Source organism: Trichoderma asperellum, chromosome 6, assembly GCF_020647865.1.
Source record: "Trichoderma asperellum chromosome 6, complete sequence".
Classification (NCBI taxonomy): domain Eukaryota; kingdom Fungi; phylum Ascomycota; class Sordariomycetes; order Hypocreales; family Hypocreaceae; genus Trichoderma; species Trichoderma asperellum.
Window position 1 is genome coordinate 1,388,681 of NC_089420.1, and position 13,809 is coordinate 1,402,489.

The window sequence follows — 13,809 nt, forward strand, 5'->3', positions numbered from 1 at the left end:
AAAATGCTGATAGTGCTCTATCAGCAGTTGGCTGCTAGCCTCGTGGATCGCTGTCAGACGCTTATCTACGGGGCGCCGCGTGGGGCACCGCGTGGCTCAAAAGACCTGTTGCTGACTTCAGCGACGGTTTCCTTCAACTTCAGTCACAGTGGCAACAGGTTTATCAATGAATTACTTTATTTGCTCCCGCTGTCTACAGCTATATACGGGCATGTGATGCCGCCTTTTGTCAGCAAAACCTGCTCAGTCGGGGAATTCTCGGGATAAGGTCGTCCAAAGCGCAAAAACAGATAAAATCAAGCCAAACGCCTCTTCCATGATGTGTATCTAGGAGGTAAAATGCCTCCGTCAAAAATGCTGGCCCCTCGATGCAACTCCTTTTAAACACTCCGATCGCCAAAAGAAAAGAAAAGAAAAAGAAAAACCAGTAAAGGTCGTCATGTCATAACATATTATATCCTGAGCGTGCCTTGCCGTAGAGCAGCACGACACGCTGGACTCAAGTCTCATGAGATAGGGGCAGCAGTCTTGCTCTCCATTTGAGTGGCAATCTCAGAATACTTGGACTTCCTGTTATGGATGCCGCACTCCGTCTTGCTCTGGCCCTTCCATCGACCGGCGCGCTCATCTTCTCCCTCGCCGACGGGGACGGTTGAGTGCCAGTCACCGACTGACTTGTAGCCTTGGTCAAGAAGAGCGTTGTAAGGGACGTTGTTCTCCTTGATGTACTGGTTGACCTGGGAAAAGGTCCAAGTGGCCATGGGGTTGATCTTGACAATGTTTCTCTCCTCGTCGATCTCGATGATGGGAATAGAGCCACGAGCAGCACCCTGAGATCGTCGACGGCCGTTAAGCACGGCAGCAACCTTGAGCTCGTCATATGCTCGCTGAAGAGGCTCGACCTTGACAATGAAGTCATACATGTCGCCGGCATTGTGATAAAACTTTTCTCCGTAAGTCTCCTCAAGCTGCTCAGCACTCTCCATGCCGTCGGGCTTGAAGATGTGGATGGGAACGTTGGGATATTTTTCTCTAACACGATCGACCAGATCATATGTTTCCTTGAAGTGGTATAGAGTATCAAGGAAGATGAGGTCAACAGTCCGGGACTCCGGGTTCTCCTGCTGGATCTTCGACAGCATGTCCATGGTGGCGAGACCTGTCAGGCCAAAAGCCGTCGACTGGTACAGGTTGGGGAACATGATCTTGCAGAACCGAAGGATGTCCATGGGGTGCATAGACTCCATCTGGTCGTTGAGGTATTCAATGTGAGACTTGCTGAGGGAAATAACAGGCTTCTCTGTTCGTGGTGACGGAGAGTAATCGGACTGGCCGGATGCATAACCAGACTCGATGTCGTTGGGGTCAATCTTCTCGTGGGTGTATGAAGGCTGAGCCGCCGCTTGCTCCATGATGACAGACATGATGGCAAGAGAGTGTTGTGTTGGTTGTGTGGAAGTTGAGGCCGCTCTTGAATTGGGCTACAGACGAAGGAACTGGGTGGGTTTGCTTGACGACCAGATTGTATTCAGAGGAAACAATGCAACGCAGAGATGCAAGTGGCTGATACTTTTCAGGACTAGGTTCTCAATGAGAAGAGTGTGCGTCACTGAGCCGAGAGGGATGCGGTTTGAAGAGACTATGGGAGCAGAGAAAGAAAGAAGGCTTTTTTATTATTACTGAGAAACCTGGGGGAGCACTCTTTTGATATGAAAGGAGGGATTCCGGGGGAATCTGTGGCCTTTCTTTACCAAGCCCGCCCTGACTAATTCTCCTCCCGGGCGAAAAAACCAATGATGGCAAACAGAGCAGGCCCCCGTTCAGTCTACCAGGCCAGTCCCCTCGGACCATCGCTCACAGAAACAGCAGAAAACGAGCCAAATTGCATTGAGCACGCGCCTTAGAAGCTCCTTAGGCGTCTGGCGTTGAGTCTAGGAGCGATCACGACATCGACGCCAAAGCTTCCGCGATGTCGAGCTAAGGCTTCTGATTGGCTGAGAGCGGGGACCCCAGGCAAAAGATTTCAGTATCATGGACAAGGAATTTCACACAATTGCTCAGCATTAATTCGAGTATCTTCTACTTGTGCAGGCTCCATTATTGCAAATACTGGGGCTGCGAAGGGTTTTCCGGGGCTTTGTTGGCTTAGAAATGGAGTGGCTGCCGGAGATGGAATCGCAAAGGAAGGAGGGAATGATCTCATCCAATATGACGAAAGCATCTGGAAGAATCGTCAATGTTCGTCATGGAAGCGTCCATGGGAACACCAAAAAAGCCTGGAAATCGGGAGATATAAGAGGTGCCAGAGAGATGGGTCCAACAGGGACAGTTTTGGCCAACTTTTGCTGAAAATTTGATGCCATCTCAGTGGGCAAGCGGCTTATTTTGTGCGCCTTCGGGCTGTCGGCGGCTCTGAGGAAGTCGGATGCCGACGGCCGTTGGATGATAAGATTTGCACTTTAATCCGATTTTATGGGTCTTGTGTGGATCGTCGCGAGGGCCCGAGTCGGCTCGTCGCTCGACGGGTTCATTGGAGAGCTGAATATTGGCTGAATTGGGAAGGATGTTTTTACTGCCTGGGCTAGCGAATGTATGCGTCAGCTCGCGAGACGAGTTGCTTTATTAATAACTGCGGAAGAGCTATTGATTACGCACATTTCCGCAAGTGTGAGGGGCATGCCTGCTCTCTATGCGCTCTTTACAAAGTCCTAGCTAGTCAATCCTGTATTCCTGTGACGCAGGAAGAGCCGGGATTGGTTGGGGTCGCTTCCCATTGCTGCAGAGTTGACGATGCGTCTTACAGTACTTGCTTTGCTTTATGCTATGCATGCGCGTGTGCTCGTACCACCACGACTGCGCCGTATGTAGGGTACTAACCCCCTTTGCCCATCTGCATGCAATACGTGCAACTATACGCCGTGGACGCCGATCCGAAGGAACTGCTCATCGTTCTCTATACGCTCTCTGAGCTGTCCACTCTGGAGCTCCTCCACATCCCATGCCGACCAGATGAACCGACCGTGCAAAAAGGCCGCCTCGTCTGAAGCTGCCCACACGGCAACCGAGGAGGGGAGACTGACTGCATGACAAGGATGGTTAGACCATAAACTAATTCAAGAACGAAAAGAAAAAAAAAAGGTTTGAATCATGATAGGCAGGAGGGAATCCTGTCTCGGAATTGGGGATGTACACGTACTGTCATCCCAGTTCAAAGAGCGCTCAGTGGCGCCATGACTCTTCGCACCAGGGCTTAAGATAGCCCCTGGGTGAAAGCTGATGATCTGCATTTTCGAAACTGGAGTGTCCCGCGCAAGTTGCTGGAGCAGGAGCACGCCGGAATTCTTGGTCAGCCCATAGATCTTGGTGGTCTCCCCAGCGGGCCAGTCATGGATGGCAGAAGTAGCCACATTGACGAGGTATTTCTGCGGCAATATTAATGTTAGTGAACTGCAGTTTGAAAGAAAAAGAAGCATAGATAGGTGGGGGAGCTCTCGTGATTTACCTTTTTATCCGTGTTTTGCTTCCAGAACCGTTCGCTGTAGTGGTTGAGCGAACGCACATGCACAATGAACTGTTCCCAGGTAGATTCCCAGCCGGCATTCCACATTGAAGATTGTGTTGCAGAGCCCGTAACAGCTGCATTTAGAACGAGGACATCGACATGGACGCCCTCAGCCCCAAGCGAATCCCACAAACTGTTGATACTCTCCGGCTTGTTTGGCAAAGCGGCCCTCCCTTCGAACTTGGTGTGTGATTCAGGGCCAGCCTCTTGAGTTAGACTCAAAGCTGCCGCTTTTTGTTTGGACTCTTCTCTGCCCACGATGATAACTTTCTCAGCTCCGGCGGCGGCAAAGGCGAGGGCGATGCCGTAGCCGATGCCCCCACTGCCTCCGGTGATGAGGACCGTCCGGCCGGCTTGTGAGAGGGCGGGCCGAGAGGGCGAAATGGCCGGGTAAGAGGATTTGTGGGTTTTGTCAGTGATTGAGATGACCCGGTAAGGGATTAAGAAGCCGTCGTTTGACGTGGCTGCCATTTTTAGTGATTGCTGGGCTACAAAGCTGGGTGTTGTTGATACAATTGTGGCTCTTGAGGCTTATAACTTGTTGAAATGTCCTTGCGACTTGGAAACGAATTCTATTTTACAACCTATGGACTTTATATACATCTTCGTCAATAGCTATAGCTATCAATTGCGTGTGGCTTTCCATAAATTCAGGGACGCCCTCTGCGGTTCTCCTTCACGCTATCTCACGGCATCTTCACTATCCTCCGTGAAGTCCTGGAGCGCCCCATATCCAATATGCGGAGGGCCCCATGCGGAATTCCGCGTTTTTGTGGGGCGTCGCCGACTTATCACAGAGGCCGATCAGCCTCTCACGCTTCGAACCTTCAACGTCTGCTTGACTTTCTTCCGCACTTTTTTCACTTTTTTTTTTTTTTTTTTTCTTCCCTTCTTTTGGCTATTTCCGCTGACTCCATTAGATACGGAGAAACAACTTCGCCATGTTATCAACTCGTAGAAAGTCATGTGCCGCTTGTGTGGCTGGCAAGCGGCGGTGCGATCTCGACTTGCCTACTTGCGCTCGGTGTAGAAGAGTCAAGAAGAAGTGCGTTTACCCCTGGATGACAATTGGGAATGAGGATCAAATTATCGATCTGGATTCACCTTCCACGACTGCACAAGATGGTATAGTTTATGATATGAGCGGGATGTGGACAGCGAGCGGGAGCAATAGCAGCAATAGCGACGATGGTAACATGAATACCGTATCGGGCTATTTATCACCGGATCCGTCTTTAACGGTGCCCACACCGCTGGTACCCGGCCTGTTGTCTCAGCTAGACGAGTACATTTCCAAAAACCAGGACCAGACGGTCTTGTCATTGGGCCCGAGTCCCCGGCTGATTCATACCCTTTCTTCGGGCCAACAGTCTCCCGCTGCGGACTACTCCACTCCCGAATTTGTGTACTTTGACATATCGAACACTCCTCCGACCATCGGTGCCGTGTTTCAGTCCAGAACAGAGTATGCGGCCAGCCTTTTGGCCACGCAGCCGCAGATGCTGGCCATGACGGGCCAAAGCTGTTTCATCCACCACACACAAGTGTCGTCGTCAGAAGTGCTGCAAGAAGCGCTCGCCGCAAGTGCGCTACACTGTATGAGGAACACGGCCAATGCGGCCCTTGTGCGAGGCGAGGTTGCCAAGCGAGTCGTTCGCCTCATTGGGTCCATCCGACACGCCATTACCTCCGCATCTGACGATGCTGCTAGTGGCGGTGGTGGTGGCAGGGAGCTTGACCTGCTCCCTGTTCTACAAGCCCTTGTCGTCTATCAATGCATTCGTTACTTTGCAAGAGACGACATCAGCGAACGAATGCGCGCAGAACGAGATGAAGCCATCGTACAATCTCTGCTGGCAGCTTTATATCCACGTCTTCGGTCCTTCTCCAAACACATTGACAGCTGGGATACTTGGATATACTACGAGAGCATGCGTCGCACCATCCTCACCGCCGAGATTCTAGCAGGAACGTATACTTTCTTGAAGCAAGGCTGGGACCAAGTTGAGGGACGCACTCTGCAGCTCCAGTTCACGGCGCAGGTGGCACTATGGGTGGCCAAGTCAGCGGTCGAGTGGGAAGCGATGTGGACGCGCGGCCCCAAGCTTGAGGTGACGATGCGGTCTTGGAATGAAGATATTCGGGAGGCACTGCCGGAGGACCTGGATGATTTGGGCCATGTGCTTTGGGCGCTGCATCATGGCCTTGATCTGATGGAGAATTGGCTGGGTGGGAAGCCTGAGCAGGCGAGATGGGGGCTGCAACCTGCGATGGGGGGTTGGAATTGATAATTGTATTCGGATAAGGGAGGATGGAAGGACAAATGGATTATGGGACACTTGGACTTGGGAGCGTTGGCTTATCTGATATTTGTCTTGGGAGTTTAGCAGGAGTGATAAACTTGTTTGGAGATTAAAGTTGGTGATGATAGATAGACTCATATACACCCGTCATCTATTGCTTTTATACATCTTACCCAAAGGAGAAACTATTTTACGTCTGATTTTGCATCAAAAAGAATAATAGAAATCGATTCCTCATGAGAGGTGAAATGATCGCCAAACTGACACTTCACTTTACTGCTCAATTTACTTTACCCTAAAACGACCTTAAAACGCCATATGCATTTTTGACAGCCATGTATACAAGTACTACCTACCAGTACTGAGGAATCACCGCACGTGGGACTGACAGATGCGGGGCAAAAGGCTGTGGCATGCATTTCGAGCTCCAAGGAAAATCTCCATCTACGCATAGCGGGTGGGCATCGCATTGCGCAAATCAGACCATATTCTGGACGTTGCACTGGCGCCCAGCCCCGTTTTTAGCGGTTAGTGCCTCCAGGTTCGGAGCAATTTCTCCACGCCCGGGCGATCAACAACGTAGCCGGCAGGCTGAACTCTGGTCTGAACTTTGCGCGCAAGGCTGTAAATCTGCGGCTGTTGACTTGTCCATCCAGCTTCCTGTTTGTCCACCAGCCCCGGCTGTGCTCCCAGCTTTTTTTCTCCAGGTCGCCCATCTTTGGTCTGTCTCTTTTGTGAAATCAACATAGAGGAAAAAAAATGGCAGACTCGGCAAAGCAGTCTTCGCAGCGCCCGCAGCTCACCAGCAGCATGCGGAGCAGCTCCTACCTGAGCGACCACCAGCAGTACCGCCCGCCGCAGCACCGGATCCCCGAGGCGCATCACGGCATCGACACCGTCGTCGAGGACTCGTCGCCGTCAAAGTCGCCCAAGGCGGCGCTGCCCTTCAATGGCGTGCCGTCGCCCGAGCACCCCCCCATCATCGTGGACAGCGGCGTCACTCACAGCTACTCGCACCAGAACTGCGCGCCCGCCGCGGGCCACAAGACGGACCGGCTGATCGCGACGTTGTTCTACAAGGGATTTGACAGGAACGCGCCTGGAGCGCGGAGCACGTCTGGCGGCCTGAGCAGATCGCGCTCGCCGGCCAAGAGCGGGCTGGCCGACAGCACCGAGTCTCTGCCCCCGAACATGGCCCCGACGACCAGCATGGATGACTTTCCTCTGGAGCCCCCCACGCAGGAGTCGGAGCAGCTGGACCATCTCTACGGCTCTTATGTTTCGCCGCTGTGTGTCACGTCTTTCCTCCATCTCATGTCGACGTTTCCTTTGCCCGACGGCGCGGAAGAGCCTCACTCGTCGCATCGCTGCTTGGATAACCAGGAGAACCCGCGCGTTGTCGAGCTGATATTGACGCCCGCCCCGGCACCCAGTTATCTGAGCCTGGATGATCTGCGAAAGCACGAGCTGATTTACCGATTCGAGCAGGAGTGGAACGTTGATGTGGCTTTGCAGAGGGATGTGATATGGAGGAAGCATCCCAGATTGGTCGTCTTTGACATGGACAGCACCCTCATCACTCAAGAGGTTATCGATCTGCTGGCCGAAACCGTCAAGGACCCGCCGGATCTTGCGGAGCGAGTGGCCAACATTACACACCGGGCTATGATGGGAGAACTCAACTTTGAGTCGTCATTCCGAGAGCGAGTCGCTCTTCTCAAGGGTCTGCCGGCAACACTCTTTGAAGATCTCCGGCCAGTCCTCGACGTCACCAACGGAGTGCGGGAGTTGATCAAGGCTCTGAAACGCCTGGGCGTGAAGACGGCCGTTCTCTCCGGCGGTTTCCTGCCCCTGACGGGATGGCTGGCCAAGGAACTGGGCATCGACCACGCGCATGCCAACGAGGTCGTCATCGAGAACGGCAAGCTCACCGGCGAAGTAAAGGGTGTCATTGTCGGAAAAGAGCGCAAGCGCGATCTCCTCGTTGAGATTGCCCAGAAGGAGGGCATTGATCTGTCGCAAGTCATTGCCGTTGGCGACGGCGCCAACGATCTGCTGATGATGGAGAAGGCCGGCCTGGGCGTGGCGTGGAACGCGAAGCCAACGGTGCAGATGGAGGCGGGCGCACGGCTGAACGGACAGAGCATGCTGGACTTGCTCTACCTGTTTGGATTTACGGGCGAGGAGATAGATCTGCTCATTTCTTAGATATCAAGGGTATACGTTGGAGGGCGTTTGGTGAAAAGAGAGAGAGAGAGATAAGGGGGCGTAAGGGAAACTCGGGTATGATATGATGAAGATGACTTGGGAGAATCAGATTCTCGGCGTTGGAGACTCATTGGTGGGAGAGGATATCGTGTTTAAGCTCTTTGTGTGATTCAAAATTTCCCTTCGTTTGTTAAATGAAGAGGGTCACAATGGCAATAGCGGCGACCTACTTTGCTTTTTTCTTTTGCTATGCTCAAGTGACGGTACTATTGATCGCCCATGAAGAGGAGTAGTGTAACAAGGTAATGTTTGGACAAGTTTTTAAACTGTTCCGGGTTATGATATCAATATATAAGGTAGGTAAGTAAATGCAGCAGCTCACTCACTTTCAAAGAGCATATGTAAACATAATTTTGTCTTCTTATACCCCTTTTCTCACGTCATTGTTTTGGTTCAAGACATGCATCATGTGCACACGCCCCCACCACATCCATTCATATGTCTACACAGGCGAACCCGCCTCATTTAAATACAAAGTATGCCTGCTCTACCTCCTCCGTCACCATCCCACGGTTCCATGCAACCCATATTCCATCTTTTTAAGGGTAGCCCTCCTTGCCCCACTTGTTGTACTTGTCGTGGTACTCCTTGGGAGCGGTGACGTTGGGGATGATGACAACGTTGAGGGCGCTGGGGGCATCGCGGGGAGCAGCGTTGGGGTCGCCGCCGGGGTGGTAGGAGTACTTGCCCTGAGAGCCGCCCTCCCAGGCCATCTTGTCGACGTTGACGGGGGACTCGGAAGTGGCTCCAGTGGGAGATCGGCCTAGGGAAAGAGAGATTAGCATCTGTATTTTCTCGCATGGAAATCTTTCAATGCTGCTGAGGCGAAGAAGAGAAGAAGAAGGGAAGAGAAGCAATTTGAAGCAGCAGTGATTTGAGCTGCATTGCATCATAGCGAGTAGAGCGCATATATGCATATACATACCGAAGTAGAAGCCAGCACCGCCCAGAGCGAGGACCATAACACCACCGAGGATCTGTAAACCGAACAAACACGAACCATTAGCCATCAATTCCCCCCTCCAATCCGAAGCTTCGGCACATCACGGAGCCGAGCAAAACAAGCTTCGTTTTCAATTATGACGCACATAAGTCTCGGGGTTTCGCTTGGACTCAGCCTGGAGCTCCTGCTTGCTGGTCGTCTGCAGACGACGGACAGTCGTGGAGAAGAAACGGCGGGTGATCATGGAAGCCATTTTGTCGGGTCGGATTGGCTGGTAGGTGGGAAGAATCGGGTGTTGCGATTTTTTGGCACGAACGTGGTTTTGCTTCGTCCAAGGCCAAAAGCTTGCCGGAATAGTGGTGCTAAAAGCTGGGGGGTCGTATGATGAATTGCCCAGCCCGAGATTCCGAGGCTGCTATTGGCCAATGCCGAAGGTGGGATGGTGCACGTGAAAAGTCACATGGCGGCCCGCAAAGAACTTGACGGATTAGGTAACCATGAGCTCACCGCACAGGCCAAAGGAGGATGAAAAATCTTGGTTAGGCATCGATCCGCGCTAAGGCCTGTGATGGCAGCTGGGCAATTTCCACAGGCCAATGACGGACGTGGCGGATTTGTGCACTGACCTGGGCCGAGAGAGCTCAAAGGCAGGTATCCGGAGCTTGTCAGCTGGTGCCTTTAGCGCAGCGCTGAGAAGCAGCCGGTGCCTGAGCGCGAGACCAAGCCGGACCACCCCTTTGGCTTGTTTTTCCTTCTATGCAAGGCACAAGGTAGATTGCTTGTCGTATCTTCCAGTTAGCAGTACTCCGTATTATGTACCTACACGAAGGCTTTTGTAAGCAGTCATGTCTTGCTTTGATCGGTGCCGCAGGCCGTTAATTGCGCCGTCATGCAGAGCCCCGGAGCTGCAGCTCGATTCGCGCACCTTGGCTGCAATGTGCTCCGTGCAGGAGATGGCTGGAGGTACCGACATCATTGCACGCAGGTACCGGCTACGCCCAAGCCGTGCTGCGCCGCCCGCTAAAGCCCTCGTAGCTAGTACGCCGTGCCGGCGCTGCGACTACCACGCGCGCCGCAACCACGTCCAAATTGCGTAGAGACAATCGCACCAATGGCCAGCCCCTTTTGCGGAAAGGGAGGGTCTGCGCCGACGGCATGCCTGCAGCCTCGTTAGCAGTGGCAGGGCATTGTCGAAAAAGTGGACGAACGGCCCAAGGACGAGAGAATCGCAGGTCGATTTCATTTAATGCTCGCGGCCTCTCTTCCCTCTCTCTCTTTCTCTCCGCTTTTGCCGGAGCGGGCGTCCTTCCGGCCTTGCCTCACTCACAGCGCCGAAACTGCCTTATCGCTTGGACTCTTTTTGTTTTTCTTTTTTTTTTCTTCCCAGCTTGAAGCATCCCCGCTTCCGACACTCCCTTATCCAGTTTTGTGCAGTCTTTTTTTCTTCTCTTTTTCGATTCGTCTACGCTCTCTCTCCCTTGTCTTTTTTATATAGCCCTTTCGCCGCGCTCCTTTGATTAGTACGCCTACTGTGGACTCTCGCGATCCGACCCACGACACGACGACTCTGTTGCGCGACTCATCTTACAAAGCAGCTAACCTGAGTAATCACGACTTGCACACGAACCGTTTTCCCCAACGACCGGAAGCCATCTCGTCTTTTCCCCCCTATCTGCGCGTTCCCGGCAGCCGCCTACTCTGTCAAACGTCGAGTCGATCTGTCATACGCTGTTCGCCCGATCTCTACTTGCCCTCGAATTTTTTTTCTCTTAGCGGAATCCTCGGGCCTGGTGCTTTTGAACAACAGAAGCGAGAACAGGACAGCAAGAAATAGACCACACACCAGAGCGGGCTATGTTATAGGACCAGCTGCAAGCACTACACATTCGGGAGCATCACGATGGCGTCCCCGCACCCAGACGAGCCTGCTGCGCCGTCGGGCGACGGGCAGACGTTTTCATCTCCCGAAGTTTCCAACATGCCCGACGCGCAGCGCCCTGCCAGCGTTGTATCCTCTCACATGACGGACATTGCCAGCGAGGATGAAGGAGATGATATTGCGTCGACATCAGCACCCAAGACACATCGAACAAGAGAATCGGGGTCAGTAATTCGGCCAGAGTCGTCCAGGACAGGGGTCTCGACCTCCAAAGCATGGGGAGGTGGCAGGAAGAATTTGACTGGCGTTGGAAAGAGAGGAAGCGGCACAAGCACGACAAGTTCTGCACTGGGACGATCGCCAAGTCTGACCTCGCGAAGTCATGTTCCGTCTCTGACGTCAAACGCCTTTTTCCATCCCATGAGCTCGCAAAAGCTGCAGGCCCAGAGAGCCGGAGCCGTGCGGCCCATTGCGACGAATCAGCCACCAGCTGCGCCCCAGCCACAGTTTGGGGATCTTCCGGACAACGCAACAGATGTAGATGGAAGTGTTATCCACGACTTTGCACCCTTGGCTAGCCCTGTGTCGCCCGTTCACCACGTCATGTACACCGAGGACCACAGGAATTTGCCCTCCCGCGGCACCGACAACACCGAACAGACGTTTGATCAGGGCACCGATGCGACTAGTCCCACTGGGCATTATGCGGCTGGGAGCATGTCAGAAAGCGTTCGACCGCTGCGTAAGGCCTCGGTACAAGAGAAATCTCTTCCACATCTCGATCTCAGCAGAGACAAGAACATGAAGAGCTTCCCTAGCCCAATGCTAAAAACGCCCAAATCTTTTGGATCGACATTCCTCTCTGGTATGGGTGACCGTGACCGAGACCGCGATCAGAGCCAGAGCGGCCAGAACCGAAACACAGCCGGCGTCGAGAAGCTCGGTTCTACTGCGTCTTCACCTCGACTAAACCCTGTTGATTCCCAACATCGGCCCAAGACCGAGAGTACCGCGGCATCTCACAAAATCCGCAAGCACCGCAACTATGAGTATTTTGAAGGCAACACCATGTTCTGGTTTGGAGGTCGATGGCAAAACACCAGGCAACGGCCAATCAACATTGCTACTGGCGTTTTCATCGTCCTCCCCTGTGTTCTATTCTTCGTTTTTGAAGCACCGTGGCTATGGCACCATATTTCTCCAGCCATCCCAATCATCTTTGCCTATCTTGCTTACATTTGCTTCTCATCTTTCATCCACGCTTCCATTTCAGATCCTGGGGTATGTACTGGAATTACAGTTTCTCCTGGATGAAACGAGACATACCCACATGTCTAGAAATCCACATTCCTAAGAGTACCTGTCAGTGCTAACAGATGTCAGATTCTCCCGCGAAATCTTCACCAGTTTCCGCCCCTCGGCTCACTTGAAGATGCTCTTCGTGTCGACCCCCCGACAAACGACTGGACGCTGATAAAGTCAGCGGAGCCAACAGCCGCCGCCATGGAGTTTCCGGTCAAGCACTGCCGGACGTGCAACATCTGGCGGCCACCTCGTGCTCACCATTGCCGTTTATGTGACAACTGCGTGGAGACGCATGATCACCACTGCGTGTGGCTGAACAATTGCGTTGGCAAGCGCAACTACCGATACTTCTTCACATTCGTCTCATCCGCCACCTTCTTGTCTCTCTATTTGATTGGAGCTAGTCTTGCTCAGCTTATTGTTTACATGAACAAAGAAAACATCTCCTTTTCCAAATCCATCAACCACTTCCGCGTTTCTCTGGCTTTGATCATTCTGGGAGTCTTTGCGTTTCTCTACCCCGCTGCCCTCATGGGATACCACATATTCTTGATGGCTCGTGGCGAGACGACGAGAGAATTTATGAACTCTCACAAATTCACAAAGGCCGAACGATATCGTCCCTTTGATCAGGTCAGCTTCTGGAGGAACATCCTGGCTGTTCTGTGCAGACCTCGCACGCCCTCTTATTATCAGTTCAAGAAGACATATGATAACGGTGATCAGCGACTGGGCCTTCGCCGAGACCAAAGACAAAGGCTTGATTCTCGGGGCCTTGAGATGGACGCTGTCAAGCCCACATCTGCAGGCTTCCAAGGCCCAGTAGCCCTACGAGGCGAAAGCCAGGGCGAACCTTGATGTTAATGACCTCAGCATATCGCGTTTGTTTGTTTTTTTCCAACTTTGCTATTTTTTCTTACTCAATTTTTTTTTTCTTTTTTTCTTACGCAACCATGATTGCGATGCCCCCCTTTTTCATTCATTCATACTTACAAAATAATTCATGAAGGAAACACATACTGTTAGAGTGGACATACATGGAGCTGCAGTGTACGATTCTTGCAACGTCTTGGAATATAGCTAATGTATGTGTTTCGGATTATACCCTACGTTGTTGGTATATCTTTTACTGTACTTTTGGCCCGTTCTTGTCTCATTATCTTATTGATGTCTTTTTTTTTTCTTCTTTAAACTTTTGATTGGAGCGGCGTGGTGGCGTCAATGAGATGGACAAACATATGAAGCGTAGACTCGGATCACGAATTTAAGTTAAAGCATGCTGGGCTTGATTGAGGATGAAGTCGGTCTGAACACGAATACAAAATTCTATTCTCTTTTGCATTAATCTTTGCCTTTCCTTGTGCATGGCTTACTTGTTCTGCACCTCTCGTATTGTACATATACAGCGTGAACAAATGTACAAGAATTATGAAATTAACTGCAATTATCAAGCTGGCAAATGCAAGGGAGAGTTCTCTTTCACAAGCTGAGGCCTATCGCCTATTATTTGTTAACCTACTAGAGGTAGGTATCTGCGTCCAAAGATGAC

At 52.0% G+C, this 13,809-nt stretch overlaps 7 protein-coding genes across 7 annotated transcripts; 3 read left to right on the forward strand and 4 right to left on the reverse strand.

Moving 5' to 3' along the window:
- Positions 1–138: 138 nt before the first annotated feature.
- On the forward strand, positions 139–5,850 carry TrAFT101_009912 (uncharacterized protein; the record flags this gene model as incomplete). The annotated part of the gene is made up of 4 exons (XM_066128794.1): positions 139–953; positions 1,050–3,581; positions 3,647–4,394; positions 4,483–5,850. Exons 3-4 carry the CDS (start codon positions 4,149–4,151, stop codon positions 5,848–5,850), a joined length of 1,614 nt encoding a protein of 537 aa, XP_065984918.1. The 5' UTR covers positions 139–953; positions 1,050–3,581; positions 3,647–4,148.
- Positions 507–1,424, reverse strand: TrAFT101_009909 (uncharacterized protein; the record flags this gene model as incomplete). The annotated part of the gene is made up of 1 exon (XM_024900005.2): positions 507–1,424. One exon carries the CDS (start codon positions 1,422–1,424, stop codon positions 507–509), a length of 918 nt encoding a protein of 305 aa, XP_024761158.2.
- TrAFT101_009910 (uncharacterized protein) lies at positions 2,365–2,678 on the reverse strand (the record flags this gene model as incomplete). The annotated part of the gene is made up of 2 exons (XM_066128793.1): positions 2,365–2,581; positions 2,656–2,678. The coding sequence occupies 2 exons, from the start codon at positions 2,676–2,678 to the stop codon at positions 2,365–2,367; spliced, it is 240 nt and encodes a 79-aa protein (XP_065984917.1).
- On the reverse strand, positions 2,910–4,033 carry TrAFT101_009911 (uncharacterized protein; the record flags this gene model as incomplete). The annotated part of the gene is made up of 3 exons (XM_024909758.2): positions 2,910–3,079; positions 3,197–3,422; positions 3,503–4,033. 3 exons carry the CDS (start codon positions 4,031–4,033, stop codon positions 2,910–2,912), a joined length of 927 nt encoding a protein of 308 aa, XP_024761156.2.
- Positions 5,851–6,292: 442 nt separating the features above from the next.
- Positions 6,293–8,336, forward strand: TrAFT101_009913 (uncharacterized protein). The gene is made up of 2 exons (XM_024900037.2): positions 6,293–6,466; positions 6,522–8,336. The coding sequence occupies exon 2, from the start codon at positions 6,625–6,627 to the stop codon at positions 8,071–8,073; it is 1,449 nt and encodes a 482-aa protein (XP_024761154.2). The 5' UTR covers positions 6,293–6,466; positions 6,522–6,624; the 3' UTR covers positions 8,074–8,336.
- On the reverse strand, positions 8,326–9,424 carry TrAFT101_009914 (uncharacterized protein). Its single transcript, XM_024905477.2, has 3 exons — positions 9,222–9,424; positions 9,059–9,110; positions 8,326–8,896 (listed from the first exon to the last, which is right to left on the reverse strand). Exons 1-3 carry the CDS (start codon positions 9,327–9,329, stop codon positions 8,673–8,675), a joined length of 384 nt encoding a protein of 127 aa, XP_024761153.1. The 5' UTR covers positions 9,330–9,424; the 3' UTR covers positions 8,326–8,672.
- A 955-nt stretch (positions 9,425–10,379) lies between these two features.
- Positions 10,380–13,726, forward strand: TrAFT101_009915 (uncharacterized protein). The gene is made up of 2 exons (XM_024900083.2): positions 10,380–12,236; positions 12,339–13,726. The coding sequence occupies exons 1-2, from the start codon at positions 10,977–10,979 to the stop codon at positions 13,116–13,118; spliced, it is 2,040 nt and encodes a 679-aa protein (XP_024761152.1). The 5' UTR covers positions 10,380–10,976; the 3' UTR covers positions 13,119–13,726.
- Positions 13,727–13,809: the final 83 nt, after the last annotated feature.